The sequence below is a fragment of the Hyperoodon ampullatus genome, assembly GCF_949752795.1.
Source record: "Hyperoodon ampullatus genome assembly, chromosome: 4".
In the NCBI taxonomy this organism is placed as follows: Eukaryota; Metazoa; Chordata; class Mammalia; order Artiodactyla; family Ziphiidae; genus Hyperoodon; species Hyperoodon ampullatus.
Window position 1 is genome coordinate 29,560,078 of NC_136917.1, and position 14,975 is coordinate 29,575,052.

A 14,975-nucleotide genomic window follows, 5' to 3' on the forward strand; every position below is an offset into this window, starting at 1 on the left:
GCCCTGGCTTTTCTAAAGGATCGCCGCCGGGGTCTCTGGGGACGGGGACAACGCTGTCTAGGGGTGTGCTATGGCCCCGCACCCTTGTCACCTGCGCTTTTCAGGCACCCTCGGGCGGGGCGGGACGGGGCGGGGGCGGCTCCCTGTCCCGGGAAATCCGAGCCACCGCCCCTGGCCCCGCCCCCGGTCCCGCCCCCGGCCCCGCGCCGGCCGAGCTGTCCGCGGCGGGAGCGGCGGAGGCGGCGGGACAGCGCGCCGTGGAGCCGCTCCGAGCGCCCGGGCCCCTCGCGCCGCCGCCCCGGAGCCCCGCGCCGTCCGTGCGCCCCTGCACCCCGCGCCCTCCGAGCCTCCGGCCGTCCAGGGCACCCCCTCAGCCCCAGCCTCCGCCGGGCGGGGATGGCCGCAGCCCGCGGCTGAGCGAGCCCGGGGGAGCCCCATGGGCCGGCTCGCGCCGCGGCCGCCCCGCGGCCGCCCCCTCCGGCCCGGGGCCCCCCGGGCGCCGCGGGCCCAGGCGGCCCGGATGGCGGTCGCGGCGGCAGGGGCAGGGGCTGGGGCCGACGCGGGCGGCAGGCGCGGCCGCCACTGACGGCTAATCGGGCGCCCGGAGCAGGTAAGCAAGGGCAGACGGGGGGCCCGCGCGGTACCGGCGCGGGGGGAGGACCGGCCCCAGGGACAGAGATTGGGAGGGCTTCCAGGGACTCCGGGTAGATCGGTAGTTTCCCGCCTCTAGCCAAGAACCAGCGTGTGTATGAGGGTATGGTCAAGGAGCGACAGGTCCGCGCGTGGCAGGGGCGCGGGGGGCGGGAGGGCGATCTTAAGCTTCTCTCCAAGCCAGGGTCTGGCCAGGGGAGGGGGGCGTTCCCTGTCCGACGAGGCGGGAGGGCTTCTGCCTTCTCGGGCGCCCTTGGGAGCGTCTGGAGCGGGGTGGAAGCGGGGGTAGCCGGAATCCCCTCCCCAGCCTCTAGGAGGGCGAGACCCGGACACCCCTTATGCCTTGTGGTCTACAAGGGGCCGCGGGGGGCATCCGGATCCCGCAGACCCTGGGCGGAGGGCTGCCGTCGCGGCCCAGCTGCACGCAGAAGTAAACATCTGTCAGTGGCGCGTTCCAGCCGCGTTCCCTGCGCGCCGCCGCCGCTGCCGCCGGGGACACGGTGTCCTCCGGTAAGGGCCTGGCTTTCTCAGCTCCTGGAGCCGCTTGTTTAGCCACAAGAGGGCGCGAAACCCTTTGCGGGGGGGCGGGGGGTGCTTAACGGCAAAGACCGGATTTGAAGGAGAGGAGGCTGTCTTCCTTCCTCGCTTTTTACAAAAGGCATCTCTTGCTCGGGATGGTCTCAGAATTCTCCCAGAAGGTGCGGTTTGTCAGTTCGCAGTCTTTAGGCCGAGGGGGCTGCAGACAGTGGGCAGATGTGGGCTGGGACTGGAGAGAGAAGTGGCCTCTCCCAGGGGTGGATGTCACCATGGTCCCCTCCCCAAGAAGTACTAGCATCCATATAGCATGGGGCCACTGGCCTGGCTCAGCGGGCCTGTGGTTACCTGCAAGGCTGGGCCACCAGCCCAGATTTGGGGAGCAGGACCAGGGGCCTAGGTGGGGGGCATGGAAGGCCAGACCCCTGACTTTCCTCACTCCTTTCTGCCCCGCCCCTCCCCCCCCGCCCTGCATCCTTTTCTCTCTGTTCCATGACACTCTTTGTCTTTAAGAGCCCCGGGCTGAGGAAGCCCCAATGGGGCGTGACTGGTCTAGGCGGATGTCAGTGGGGGGAGACTCCCAGCTTTGCCAGCTTCTCCCCACCCCCACACCCATCCCCTTGCCTTGGGCCCGTTGGACACCCCTCCCCACACCCTTCATTCTAGGACTGCTGAGGTTCGGGGCTCTGCAGCCACTCCCAGGCCTTGCAGCCCACTCCCAGCGACCTGCAAAGAGCTAGTTCCAGGGGCGCAGGGAAGAAAACAAAACGTGCCCCCCTGCAGCTGGGCACAGTGTCTGAAATTCCACCATCACTGCTTGTCCCTCAGGTTATAGGCCTCAGTTTTCAGGGGAGTGAGAAGAGGATATAGCTTTCAAGAGCCTGGAACAGGAGAGGGAACCAAACAGTCTGCAGCCAGGCACAAGGACACAATCAAGACATTGTTTCCACCAATGTTTGTTGGACAGCGATGGTGTGCGTGACTCTGTTTGGTGTCAGGCTCCTGGGCCTCGTCCTTCCAGACTTGAATCCAGGGTGGAGCCCAGAGTGGGGAGCAAAGGCACTACCTCAGGGTAGGAGGGTCAGGGGAGACTTCCTGGAGGAGGGGCATTGCGGCTGGGGCTATGAAGGATGAGTAGGAGTTCTTTAAATGGGAAAGGCAAGGGCATTCCAGGTGGTGGGAACTGCATATGCAAAGATCTGGAGGCAGGAAATAGCATGGGTGGTTTTGGAAAATCCAGGGTGCCTGGGGTGACCATGGGAGGGAGAGACTTTTCTGAAAGGTTGACAGAGGGAGAACTGGGCTGGGGCCTTCAAGGATGGATTCCTGGAGATGGGGGCTGGAAACACAGAGAGAGGAACGGGTCTTTAATGCATCTGGCATCCCTGGGCCCAGCTGTCTTTGCTGAGAGGCTGTGGGATTCCTCTGCAGATGCAATTTTCCTGGTCCCCCAAGGTGGGGCAGAGGGGTCTGGGGCTCAAGGCCCTCGAGGGGAGATAGGGTCTTCCCTCTGCCGTATGAGCACCAACTGAGCAGGCGCCATGGGAGGCTGGTTCTCCCTATTTCGCAGCTGAGAAAACTGAGGCTGAGCGAGCTGGAGGGATCTTTCCTTATGCTCCATGTAATTAATTCCCAAGCCCTAAGCTACTGTGTGCCAAGCTGTGTAGTAGGACGAAGCAGAGAACAAGACAGGCCCGGTGCCTGCTGCACTTGGCAGGGCAGGGGTGCGGGTTAGGGGGTGGACAGGAGGCTTTCAAACCAGCCAGCCAGCCTCCTGGACTTTCAGGGGAGGTAACGGCCACAAAGTAAGCCTGAATGGGGCCTGGGACACTTTGGCGTGGGTGTTCAGGAGCAGAAAGATCTTCCCTTCAAATCCAAGTGAACTCAGGCTTTGGCTGGTCCTGGAAGAAATCCAGCAGGTGGCTCTCACATCCCAGTTGAGGAAACCGAGGCCCAGAGAGGGGCCATGCCGAAAGAGCTCAGTGTGTCAGGGACCCAAGGCAGAATTTGAACTTGGAGACATGGAAGAGGTGACTTAGGTCCCCTGGTTCCTAGGAAACCAGTGTGAGGGTTTGAGTTGCATTGGGGTCTGTGCCTTGGTTTCCCTTTCTGTCAGATGGTCAGCTTTGTGTGGTATCCTCCTGGCCACTCCCGGAGGACCCACGTCCCTCGCACCACCCACCGGGCTCCATGCCAGCTGCTTAGCCGTGCCAGGCCTCATTAGGCTGATCCTGTTATTCCCCCCCAGGGAGGGCCCCCTGCCCGCCCCAGATGCCTGCGAGGCCGGTCCCAGACCGGCCTGGCTAAGCCAGACCGGTCTGGTATGGTTGAGGTGGGAATTTTACGGGCCGGCTGCAGAGGGCCGGGCCAGAAACGGCGGGTCTGAAAAGCTGGTGGCCCCAACACACACACACACACACACACACACACACACACACACGCACGCACACATGCGTGCGCTCCCCGGCCCAGTCTTCCCGAGAACACGCCCGAGTAGCGGCCGGTACAGGAAGAGGGCTCCAGGCACTGGTGGGGAATGGAGGGCTGACCCTGCGGGGCACAGGACACCCCCTTATCTTTCCTCATCTCCCTGTGCTGTCCCCTGGCCGTTTGCTCCGGTCACACCGGTCCCCTTGAAAAGCCATCATCCTGCCTCTGAGCCTTTGCTCGTGCGGTTCCCTCCACCTAGAACACTCTTCCTAGATCTTCACGTGGGCTTAGCACAAATGCTGCCTCCTCTGGGAAGCCCTCCTTGACCACTCAGCTTAAAAGCAGCACCAGTCACTATCGCTTCACCTTGTTTTATTTGGGGGCTGTTGTTGCACTGTCAACCTCTAAATACCTTGTTTCTTTTCTTTCTTTCTTTCTTTGGCTGCGTGGCTTGAGGTATCTTAGTTCCCCAACCAGGGATCGAACCCGGGGCCCCAGCAGTGGAAGCGCTGAGTCCTAACCAGTGGACCACCAGGGAATTCCCTAAATTACCTTCTTTTTTTCTTTTTTTGTTATTATCCATCTCCCTGATTGGATGGTGAGCTTGGCGAAGATGGGGGCCCAGGTTGGCCTTGGTCATCCTGAGTTCCCTGGCTGGCGCAGCACACAGTAGGCACTCAATAAATGTTGGGTGAATGTGTTGGGAGCAGAACCCAGCCTGGCACACTGGGCTTTCTGCCATGTGGGCCATCTGTTTACTTGCTAGTTCTGCTCTGCTGTGTGTCTTTGAGAAAACCTTTTACTTCCCTGGATCTCAGCCCCACTGGCCTCCCAAGCAGCAAGACCCTGCTTTTCCCTTTCCTCCCAGCATCACCCTCATTACTGGGGTTGTGGAGACATTGAGAGAACAAGTTTAGAGTCAGACCCAGGTTCAACCGCAGCTCAGCCATTTAATTTCTGTGTGACCTTGAGTGAGTCACTCTACCTCTCCAAGCCTCAGTTTCCCTGTGTGGTAAATGGGGCTAATAATAATAATAATAACATCTTTTCCAGGGACTGCGGGGAGAATCAAACATGTGGAAAGCACTTAGCAGAGTGCTTGGTACTAAATAAATGGAATAGCCAACATTGCCAGGTGTTAGTGTTATTATTCTTGGTCTTGTTGTTGTTATTAGGGAGGCCATATGGTACAGTGGTCAAGAATGTGGAAGAGGGGGATTGAGGCTGGGGCTTTGAGGGATGAGTAGGAGTTTGCCCAACCTCCTGAGTTCAAAACCCAGCTTGGCCACTTATGCTCCGTTGGACCCTGAGGAAGTCACTTCAGTCTTTTGGACCTCAGTTTTTCTGTCTACAAAATGGTGATAAAACGGTCCACACCTTTCTATGAGGCACTACATGTAAAGTGCTTAGAACAGCACCAATGGTGGTGTTTGCTAGTGTTAGTATTAGCTAATTTTTTTTTACTACTATTATTAACACAAAGCAGCCAACACAGTCTTCCCCAGAAATCACCCTCTCTGTATGTCCACCCCTCAGCCTCACTTTGGCAAAGATAGACCCAGATCCCCTTAAGACAAGCTCAGGACCCGCGACTTGATTCTCAGAGTAGCAGGGAGCCAGTGATGGTTCTAGCAATTGGGCAGCAGGCAGCTCCTGGGCTGGGGGGAAAAAAGGAGATGCTGGGCTCCCACCTCTGGGCAGGCCTGGAAGGTTCTGCTGGGGGTGTCTGTGCCTGCACCCTCCCATGAAGCCGCCCCACAGGCTGGCCCCTGGCCCCCGCAGATGTGACATCGGAACCAGCTGTGCTAGCCAGATGTTCCTGGTTTACCCCCAGATGTGCATTGCCGGCTTGTGCCTGCCCTGGCCTCCCGGTTCCCACCATGGGGTGAGGCTGGGCCCTGGGCCCTCCAAGGGAGGGGGCACATTTTTGTGGGCTGTGGAATTTGTTTCTTGTTTTGCAGAACCATTGAATCTTGTCTTGAGAGAGGCGCAAGTCCCGCCCCTCATGGGGCCTCAGTTTCCCCATCAGTGGAACCCTAGGGAACCCCCAGGGGCCACCTGGGGGAAAGGAGATGAACAGGGCTGCCCTGGGAATGGGCCCAGCTGCCAGCCCCAGACCTATAACACTGATGGAGGAAATGGAATTAGGGGTGTGCAAGCATGTGTCTGATGCTCGGGGCCCACTGCTGCAGGACTTCGGCCAGGCCTGCAGGACTTCACTGAATGAAACGGCCCTCCAGATGAGCAAGGTGTCCTGTGCAGCCCCTTGTACAGATGGGGAACTGAGGCTTCAAGAGGGGGAGGAGCTTGCTCCCACGTTATTCAGCCACGAAGAGGCAGATCGGGGTGCGAATTCCGCTGTCTGCACCCCAGGTGCCACAGCATTCAGAAGTATCCTTCCTCAAGGCTGGCCCACATGTGCAGGCTGCCCCCACAGCTGCCCATGTGGCTTCCCAGCCTGGCTCGCTCTGCCTGTGGGCAGTGATGACAGCCCCACAAGCCACCCAGTCATTCCCACAGTTCTGGGCAGCCCGCCTCGGGCCCTTTCTGAAGTTGGGGAAACAGAGGTACGGGAGGACCAGAGACATGTCTGGGAGTGAAGCGCAGAGGAAGAACGGTGCTTGTGGAGGGAGGCACCACAGCTCCACCTGGCAACGGTGGATGGAATTACCAAAGCCCGCCCTTGCCTTCAGAGGACCCAGCCCAGGGTGCCCCTCCAGAAGCACCTCCACCGTCCAGCAAAGACAGACGTGGACCCAGACACTATTTTGGCAGAACTGGGCAAGAGGGAGGGAACTGCGGCTGGGAGGGGGCAAGATGGGGAGCAGGAATGGCTTCCTGGAGGAGGGGCTCTAAGAGCTGGGGCTTTGAAGGATAAGTAGGAGTTTGCCTGATGGGGCCAGTCCCCGATTCCAGGCCTCCCCAGACTAGAGAGATGAGTGGATGGAGGGGGGGTTCCCCTCCCCTCCTTCCTTTTCCTGGGAACAAGCATGAAGTAGTTTCCTCCCTGAGGTCAGGAGCTCTGCAGGACAAAGGCTGTTGACCCTGGGGACAGGTATGCCTGGTGGGTGTTCCCTGGGAAGCTCGATGGAAAGGTGGAGCCCTGGAACTTAGCCGGGACATCAAGATAATAAGCAGTGTTTCCTGGTACCATCAAGGAAGCTGCCAGAAACACCTACACACCCTCACCCTACTTCTCTGCTCTCTGAATAACTGGAGGTTTCTGCCTGGCTGTGTCTGTGGGCTACTCATCTCCCCTCTCTGAGCCTCAGTTTCTCCTCCTTCCCTGTCCCAGCCCTGGGCACTCTGTGGCCTCCAGCTAGGAGTGGAAGTCTATCCCAGATCCCTCTTGCTGCACTTCAGACTGGCCTGGCCCCCAGGAAGGGAGGTGTCCCCTTCCCTGGGCAGTGAGGATTCTCCAGGGTCTGGATATTGGTGGGTTGGGAGGGGACCCTGGGCCAGGCCCTGTCTGGGCAGATGGGTGGCACCTGAAGTGCCAGCAGGTGTGGGGCTGGGCCGGGTACCAGTGGCCCTTTCCCCTGGGTCGCTCTTCTCTTCTTCCCACTTGCAGCCTGTGTCTGTGCCGCTCACTCTCCCCCTGGAATCTTTGCAGCCGAGGGCCCGCCAGCACTGGCAGCGTGTTCATGTGTGTGCCCCCCGGGTGTGTGTGCGCGTGGCTGGAATGCGGGATGCAGGTGATGATGGGCATGCCCGTGCACGCCCAAGTTCAAGTTCAATTGCTCACAGGAGGGCTTGGAGGAGGCATGTGTGTGTTGTGCCCATTCTCTGTGTCAGTGTGCAAGAGACAATGTATCTCTGAGTGTGAAGGTGCTTGAGTGTGAGTGTATCGAGGGTGTGCAGGAGCTTCCACGGGCACGAGAAAGTGTAAGGGGTGTGATTGGGGGAGCTCCTGAGTGCAAGTCAGAGGGCGTGTGTGCACGTGTGCAAATGCTAGTGTGAGTGGTAGCGCTCGAGGGTGATGTTTGTGCATGAAATGCCCACGTGTGAGAGTGAAACACACTAGCATGTGAGTGTGGTGATGTTCAGGTGTGTGTGTAATCCTGTTTGAGGGTGTGTGAGAACACTGAGTGTGTAAGCGGGATAGCATCTGAGTGTGCAAGAACATGTCGGAATATGTGAGCAGGGTAGTGTCTGAGGGTGTGTGTGCAACAGTGGGCACACGTGAGAGGGTGTGTGTGTGAGTGGGTCAGAGCATATGTGAGCATGGGAATGCTGGGTGTGAGGGTGAGCCCCCAAGTGTGCCGTGTGAGTGCCCGCCTCCCCTTGACACAAGCACACACATCATGCACCCCTGTTCCCCTCCCTGTGCCCTCTGCCACACCTGCTCCCTGTCAGGTCTGTGCCAGAGACAAACCAGTTGGGTGACCCCCATACAGAAAGGCCCATTGTTAACAGAGCTTATCAGCTATGCCTGCCAGGCCCCCTCCACCAGCGGCCCCCTGCTTTCCTGTCCCCCATCAAAGCTCTGGGGGATCTGCGGCTCCAAGTGCTCCTGTGGCTGGGCCATCTCAGGGCTGGAGACCCATCTACCCTCTCAGCCCCCTGTTTTAGGCCGGCACTGTGCAGGGGTCTTATTCCAGTCTAACAGGGAAACCGAGGCACGCCACTCCAAGACTTGGGTGTGAGGACAAGCAGGGTGCTGGGGGTCCAGAGAGGACTTTGCCCACCTGAGGTCTTGAGCCTGGGTGGGTTTCCCTGCCTGTCTCCCCTTCCCAGGTTGGGTGTGGCCACTAGAGTTCTAATCTCAGCTCTGTGATCCTGGGCAAGTCACTTCACCACTCTGGGTCTCAGTTTCCCCATCTGTAAAATGGGGACAAGGACTCTTGTGAGGTTGAAATGACTTAATAATACGCATTAAGTTTGTGGAATGGGATCTGGCATAAAGTAGGGGCTCGTTAAGAGTAAAGGCAGTGGGTTTGAGCACCTGACAAAGGCAAGGGCTGACCTCAGCTTGCTGCACAACCTTGAGAATGAAATCTTCTCCCCGCATCCCACAGGCCGTTCATGACCTGTCCCCATCCCCTCCCTGCCCTCACCTCCTCCCGTGCTCACTCTGCTCCAGCCACACGGGGCTGCCTTGATGGTTCCTTCAACAAGCCAGGCATGGCTCTGTCCCAGGGCCTTTGCACTTGTGCTGTGTCCTCAGACCTCCAGGCTGGGCCAGGGTTTGTTTACATGCTCCCATGTTGGGGAGCTCACTGTCCATCACCACCACCAACAGTAATAATAATGGCAGTATCAAATACCACCAATAGTGTAAGGTCCTCGGACTGACTCCACAGCATTTGCTCCCCCCCATGTGGTGTGTGTCATGTCAAAGAACCAGGGTGTGAATCCCAGATCCTTTCCTAGCTGTGCCCTTGGCCGAGCCCCCTCTCTGTTTTGTGCCTCAGTTTCCCCAGCTGTAAAATGGAGGTTATAATGCCTCCTTCGTGGTCTCAGAAGCTGATCTGGTACACAGCAGGCGCTTAATAGGTGTCCTTTGTTACTAACTGTCTGCCATAGTTCCAGTGCCGGTGCATCCATGGGGCGGGGGGAGAGACGGTTCCAGCCTTACTGCTCTTAACCACGCTCCACCCCACCCCCTTGCGCCACCGCATGCAAATCACATGCAAATCACATGCAAACTAGATGCAAACAGCACGCAAATAACTGCTCAGCTCAGCTCTGGCCAGCCTGCGCGGCCCGAAACACGCGCGTGGGGGCGCCCCGCATCCCGCGGCCGAGCCCAGGCGCTGACCGCCGTCCAGCCGGGCTTTCAGCTCTCCGTGTAAATGTTTACACCGGGCCGGCCGCCAGGCCCCGCGAGGGCCGACACCAGGCAGCCGGGCGGGGAAATGTAAACGCGGGCTGGAGGCCGCTCAGTGGCGGGGAGCTTCTCGGATAGGGTGGCGGTGTGGAGGTGCGCCTGGGTTATTAAACATCGACTGCGAGAATGACGCGACTAGGCAGCCACAACACTGAGTAATCGGTGCCCTAATGGGGGACGCTTAGGGCATTTTGGGGGCCCAGAGAGTGCCCCTGCGCCGGCCTGGGGCTGGGGGGTTGGAGCCGTCAGGGAAGGCTTCCTGAGGGAGCCGCCGTCCAAGCTAAGACTGAAAATGGAATGGGAGTGGGAAGCAGTGGAGAAGAGAATGTTCTGGATGGAAGAACCCGCTTGTGCAAAGGCCTGGAGGTGGGTCGAGGGCAGCTGTAGTCCTTTGCTGCTCACTTCTGGGCATCAGTTTGTCTGGAGGGGAAACCTAGGCTCAGAGAAGGTCAGGAAGTCACTCCCAGGACATCAACATGTCTCAACCCCAGGGCTCCGGCCTCCCGGACTGTATTCGAAGCACCACCTCTCCTCGCCGTCATGGTCCCACAGTGCCCCCTGCTGGTGATGTCCTCACCTTCGTCCACTCTTCCCCAAATTCACTGGGCTCCAGCCACCCCAGCCTCCTGGCTGGATTGGCCATCTGGGGTCACCGCCCAGGACCTTTGCACTGGCTGTTTCCCCTGCCTAAGGTGCCGTTCTCTTCTGCCTGGCCAACTCCTACCTTTGTTCAGGTCTCAACTTTCCTCAATCCTCAGGAAAGCGCTCTGGGACCCCCAGATGGGGGTGGTTCCCAGGTTACCCCTGGCACAGTGCCCACCCCGTCCTTGGCAGCATTCTTCCCAACCTTGTTCAGTGGTTCCTTGATGAATCACTTCTATGTTATGATTGATCATTAAGCAGGAGTGGTTCAAAATCAGGGGCCCCACTGTATCTCCGGTGCCTGGTCCAGCACCCCGTGCCCGTTCATTTGTTGCCTGACAGACAGACGGAGGCCGTGTGGCTGACCATCCCGTGCACGCAGGCTGAGGATGCAGCGCTGGAAGGCGGCGGCCTTGGCCTCGGTGCTCTGCAGCTCCGTGCTCTCCCTCTGGATGTGTTGGGAAGGCCTGCTCCTCAGCCACCGCCTCGGACCCGCGCTTGCCCCGCTGCGCCGGCCGCCTCGAACCCTGGACGCTCGAATCGCCCGCCTGGCCCAGTGTAAGCCCTCCCCCCTGTCTTGGGTCAGATACCCCCAACGACGCAGCGGCCACAATGGTGGAATGTCACGCAGTGGAGCAGGGCCACAGAGGCTTATTTTAGACGGGGTGGAGGGAGGGTGCAAATCCCCACAACGGCCTGGCGGGGGCGTCGGAGGGGATGGCCGCTGGGAACTGGGGTCTCTCGGCTCAGCTGTCACAAGGAATTAGGCTCTAGCCCTGAGGGGCCAGGGGACCAGATGGAGATTAGACCTGGGCATTCGGCCTGGGAGGCCACTGCAGCGCAGCGGGGGGTGGAGGGAGAGGGAGGCCGAACCCGAGGCCCTAGTGACCTGCCAGGGTGGACAGGGACCAAGGGGAGGGGGAGACACAGATGACCCCTAGAAATAGGAAGAGTCCTAGAAACGGGGAGAGAAGCAGAAACAGAGAGGCACAGAAAGAGAGAAGGATGGGAGAGAAGACGTGGGAAGAAGCTGGGAGGTATAAAAATGGAAACGCCCACCCCGGCGGGCGTGGCTGCCACGGCCCAGCTCCCCACTCGCCCCTGGCGCCTGCGCTCTGCAGGTTCTGTGGGGCCAGGGCGGTGCGTGGGCCTCGACTTCTTGTGCGCTCATCCACACGTGCACCCGCGCGGGCGGGGTGCGGGCGTGGCCCCCCGTGGGTAGGGGTTGCGTGCACGTCCGCACCCGCCCTGCCGGCCTACACAATCCTTCTTTCTTGTCCTCACAATGGACAAGCGTGGCCTCAGGCACAGGCTCCACTTCCGCCCCTGCCGCTCCCCCCTACAGGCGGCAAAGTCCCTCCCAGGACACTGAGTCCCAGAGACCCGGGGGTGCCCCCCAAAGCTAGTGCCCCAGGCCCGGGGGGCAAAGCACCCGTGGTGGAATTTCAGGCACCGGGGAGGATCTCAGCCCATGGTTGGGTCCTGCCTGCCTGGCGTCCTGTCCCCGGAACCAGCCCTACTGGGGGAAGGGAGTGGCTCCCGATCCCCCAAAGTCCCAATGTTCTAGGCCCTGGGGCTAATGCGCTGATGGTGGAATTTCAGGCTTGGGCCAGGGGGGTGCGGACCTCATCTCTTTTGTGTTCCAGACCCTGTGCACGTGGCCAGGCCTGCTGGAGGAAGGCAGGGACAGATAATATACTAGAAGATTATTCATTGTTTACTTGAAATTCACATTTAGCTGGGCATCTGGCATCTGTATCTTAACCGGCAATCCCCTGAATTAACTCTCTAGAGACACATCTTTGGGGTGGGCACACTAAATGGTGGAATTGTAGGCATCAGAAGTGAGCCAGGTTCAACCTAACCCCAGAGCAGGCAGTGCCGGCCACCCTGCTCCTGCCCCTGGGCATCAAGAACTCAAAAGATGCTGTTCGGTGGCCCCCCACCCCTTTCCACCCTCCCAGTCCCAGCCAAAGTGGGGACTCTGCAAGTCTCACTGAGCAAACAAGGAAACTGGGGCACACAACAGGGCCATCACCTGCCTGAAACTACAAGGCTGACAGTGGCAGAGCAAGGCACCAGAACCTGGGCTTGTCTGCTTTCTGAGACCCCCTGTGGGAACAGACACACGCCCAGGGTGACAGACAGCCCTTCCCCCCTCGGACCTCCCAGGAAGCTATTTCTTTTGACAGCCAGGTGCGCCAGCTTTGGGGGCAGGTGCGGGCTAAACTCAGGATTTCCTCTCTCAACTGCAAGTGTGACTGCCACCTGCTCAGGGGCTGGGAGCCCCCTGCCTGCAGACCCACTGTCAACACTGCCTGCCACTGCAACGTCTGCACTTATCTCCTGGGGCTGAGGAGTACTGGGTCAGGGGCAGCCACTTGGGAAATAAATGTAGACTGTGGGGTCCTGGGGATCTATGGCTCCGGGCACGAGCAGCTGTGGGAGAAGAGGGCTGGACTTGGGCCAAACCTGGGCACACGATGGAAGCAAAACTGCTGTTTGGGCTTCTCTCTCTCTGCCACTTGCACCTGCCTCGGGCACGTCTTTTCCCCTTTGGATGCCCAGTTTCCTCACCTGTAACATGGGGGTGGCCCAGCATAGGGGTGGGGGCAGCTGGGGCTGAGTAGGAACAGGGATTTGGATCATCACACCCCCTGCTGAGCCCTCCCTTTTCTTCAATGAGGTGAGAGCAGCTCAGTGAAAAGGGGCAAAATCCCCAGTGCTGCTCTGCATAGGGATGGGGTCCACAGAGAGTGCTGGGGGCAGGGGGTGTCCAGAGGAAGACAGACACTCGAGTCAGCTCAGCTCAAGGTGGGGCAGGCTGGAACGTGCCAGGTTCTGAGCAGCCCATCGTAGGTGCAGGGTCCAGAGAAGGGTGTCAGTAGCCCTGGGGACCCAGCGTGCGGGTGTGGATATGCACCCCCCCGACACCGCACAGAGAGGGTGCATGAGCGGGAATCCGGCAGCAAGATAAGTGGTCGGGAGAGGGTGCACTAGCACCTCTGAGTCTCCACAAGGCTCCTTTTTCTCAGGGAACAGCGAGGGTAGGGGGCTCCTTGCCACCCACCCACCCACTGACCCCACCCCATTCTCTCCATCCCCTCGCAGACCGTGCACTGCTGCAGGGCGCCCCGGACGCGGTGGAGCTTCGCGAACTGACGCCCTGGGCCGGGAGGTCCCCGGGTCCGCGCCGTCGGGCGGGGCCCCGGCGGCGGCGCGCGCGTGCGCGGTCGGGGACCCGGCCGTGCGGGCTGCGCGAGCTCGAGGTGCGCGTGAGCGAGCTGGGCCTGGGCTACGCGTCGGACGAGACGGTGCTGTTCCGCTACTGCGCAGGCGCGTGCGAGGCGGCCGCGCGCGTCTACGACCTGGGGCTGCGGCGCCTGCGCCAGCGGCGGCGAGTGCGGCGAGAGCGGGTGCGAGCGCAGCCCTGCTGCCGCCCGACGGCCTACGAGGACGAGGTGTCCTTCCTGGACACGCACAGTCGCTACCACACGGTCCACGAGCTGTCGGCGCGCGAGTGCGCCTGCGTGTGACCCTACCTCACCGGGCCTGGCGAGACGGCGGCCACGCCCCCCGCCCCGCCGGCACCCACCGTCCCGCCTGGCAAGCCCTGCGACAGACTGCTCATGCGCAGAAAATGCCGTCGAGGGCTCAGGACTCTCGCGATAACTGTACCAAGATAAAGTGTGGAAAATCGAGCCCCTGTTGTGATTACGCGCTCGGGGGGTGCCCACATCTTGGAGGCGCATGAGGGCGTACGGGGAGGAGGCGCCATCTCCATTGGGAAAGGGGGACGGGTGCGGGTACCACCTGCAGGATGGTGGGAGGATCCCATTTGCTTAGGGGGAAAAGGAAAGTAGATGCAAAGAGGGTCTTGTTTCCGGGGTACAAAAAGGAAAGTGGGGTGAATGGGGGGATGTCGGCAGGGACCTTCTCTCCCACCTCTCTACAGGTCCCCGTGCCCCTTCCCTCCCCGCCTCCCCGCAGGGTGTCCTTCTAGGGAGGGAAGGTGTAACTACAGTGCAGATGAGAAGACTGAGGTCCAGGTGGACCAGGTCTCCCTCACCCAACAGGCCTCCTCGGGCCTGGTCAGCGCTCACCAGGGTGAACTCAGAGCCACTATCTCCTTTCACTAGCTAAAAATATAGTTCGCTGCCCACCTCCCTGCGGGGATAGGTCTGGGGCGGGCGCCAACCCCATCCAACCCGAAACCGGTGCCTGCTGCGGCAGAGCCGGGTCCCCAGGGACCTAGGTCCTGGGACCATAAAAGCTCTGGCCGGAGCCCGAGGGAGAATTTACGACAAGCCCCTGTGGAGGATGGAAAAAGCGCGGTGCGGTGTTTAGATTTGCCTGTGGTGTCACCTTGATGCTTGGCAAGTCCAGGACTGCGCCGGGGTGTTGGGTTCCCAGCTGGCGGGGAGGGGTCGGCAGGTCGCACGGGCTGAGGAGGGGCGGGGAAGAGTGGGTGCTCCCAGCACGGAGCTGGCACCCGGGAGACTGGATGGCGTGGACCCCTCCCCTTCCTCCCCTCAGACTGGGGTGGGGGTCTCGATGGCGCAACTCCCCCTTCCCATACAGCTTTCCCTAAGGCATAGTCGTCTCTCCTCTTCCCTCCCCCCACCCCAGACCGGGGCTCTCAGAGAACAGCCCCTTCCCTCCTTTACTGTTGTGTCTCCTACACTGGCCCCCTCCCCCATTTTCACACACATCTGCGCTCCGGCCTTCCCAGACCCAACCCCCATCCTGAAGCTGGAGGACTCGAATCAGAAGCTGCCCCCAGGGAGTCTCACCCAGCCAGGCTGGAACACCCCCAGCTCCCTGCTCCCCAGCACCCGCCCTGCCCCCAGGCTGCAGCTGGAGACACTGGAGTCAGCTAACAGGCAGG

General features: G+C 60.5%; 1 protein-coding gene across 1 annotated transcript; it reads left to right on the top strand.

Moving 5' to 3' along the window:
* Nucleotides 1-10,476: 10,476 nt before the first annotated feature.
* NRTN (neurturin) lies at nt 10,477-13,750 on the top strand (the record flags this gene model as incomplete). Its single annotated transcript, XM_079703524.1, has 2 exons — nt 10,477-10,645; nt 13,199-13,750. The coding sequence occupies 2 exons, from the start codon at nt 10,477-10,479 to the stop codon at nt 13,621-13,623; spliced, it is 594 nt and encodes a 197-aa protein (XP_079559650.1). The 3' UTR covers nt 13,624-13,750.
* Nucleotides 13,751-14,975: the final 1,225 nt, after the last annotated feature.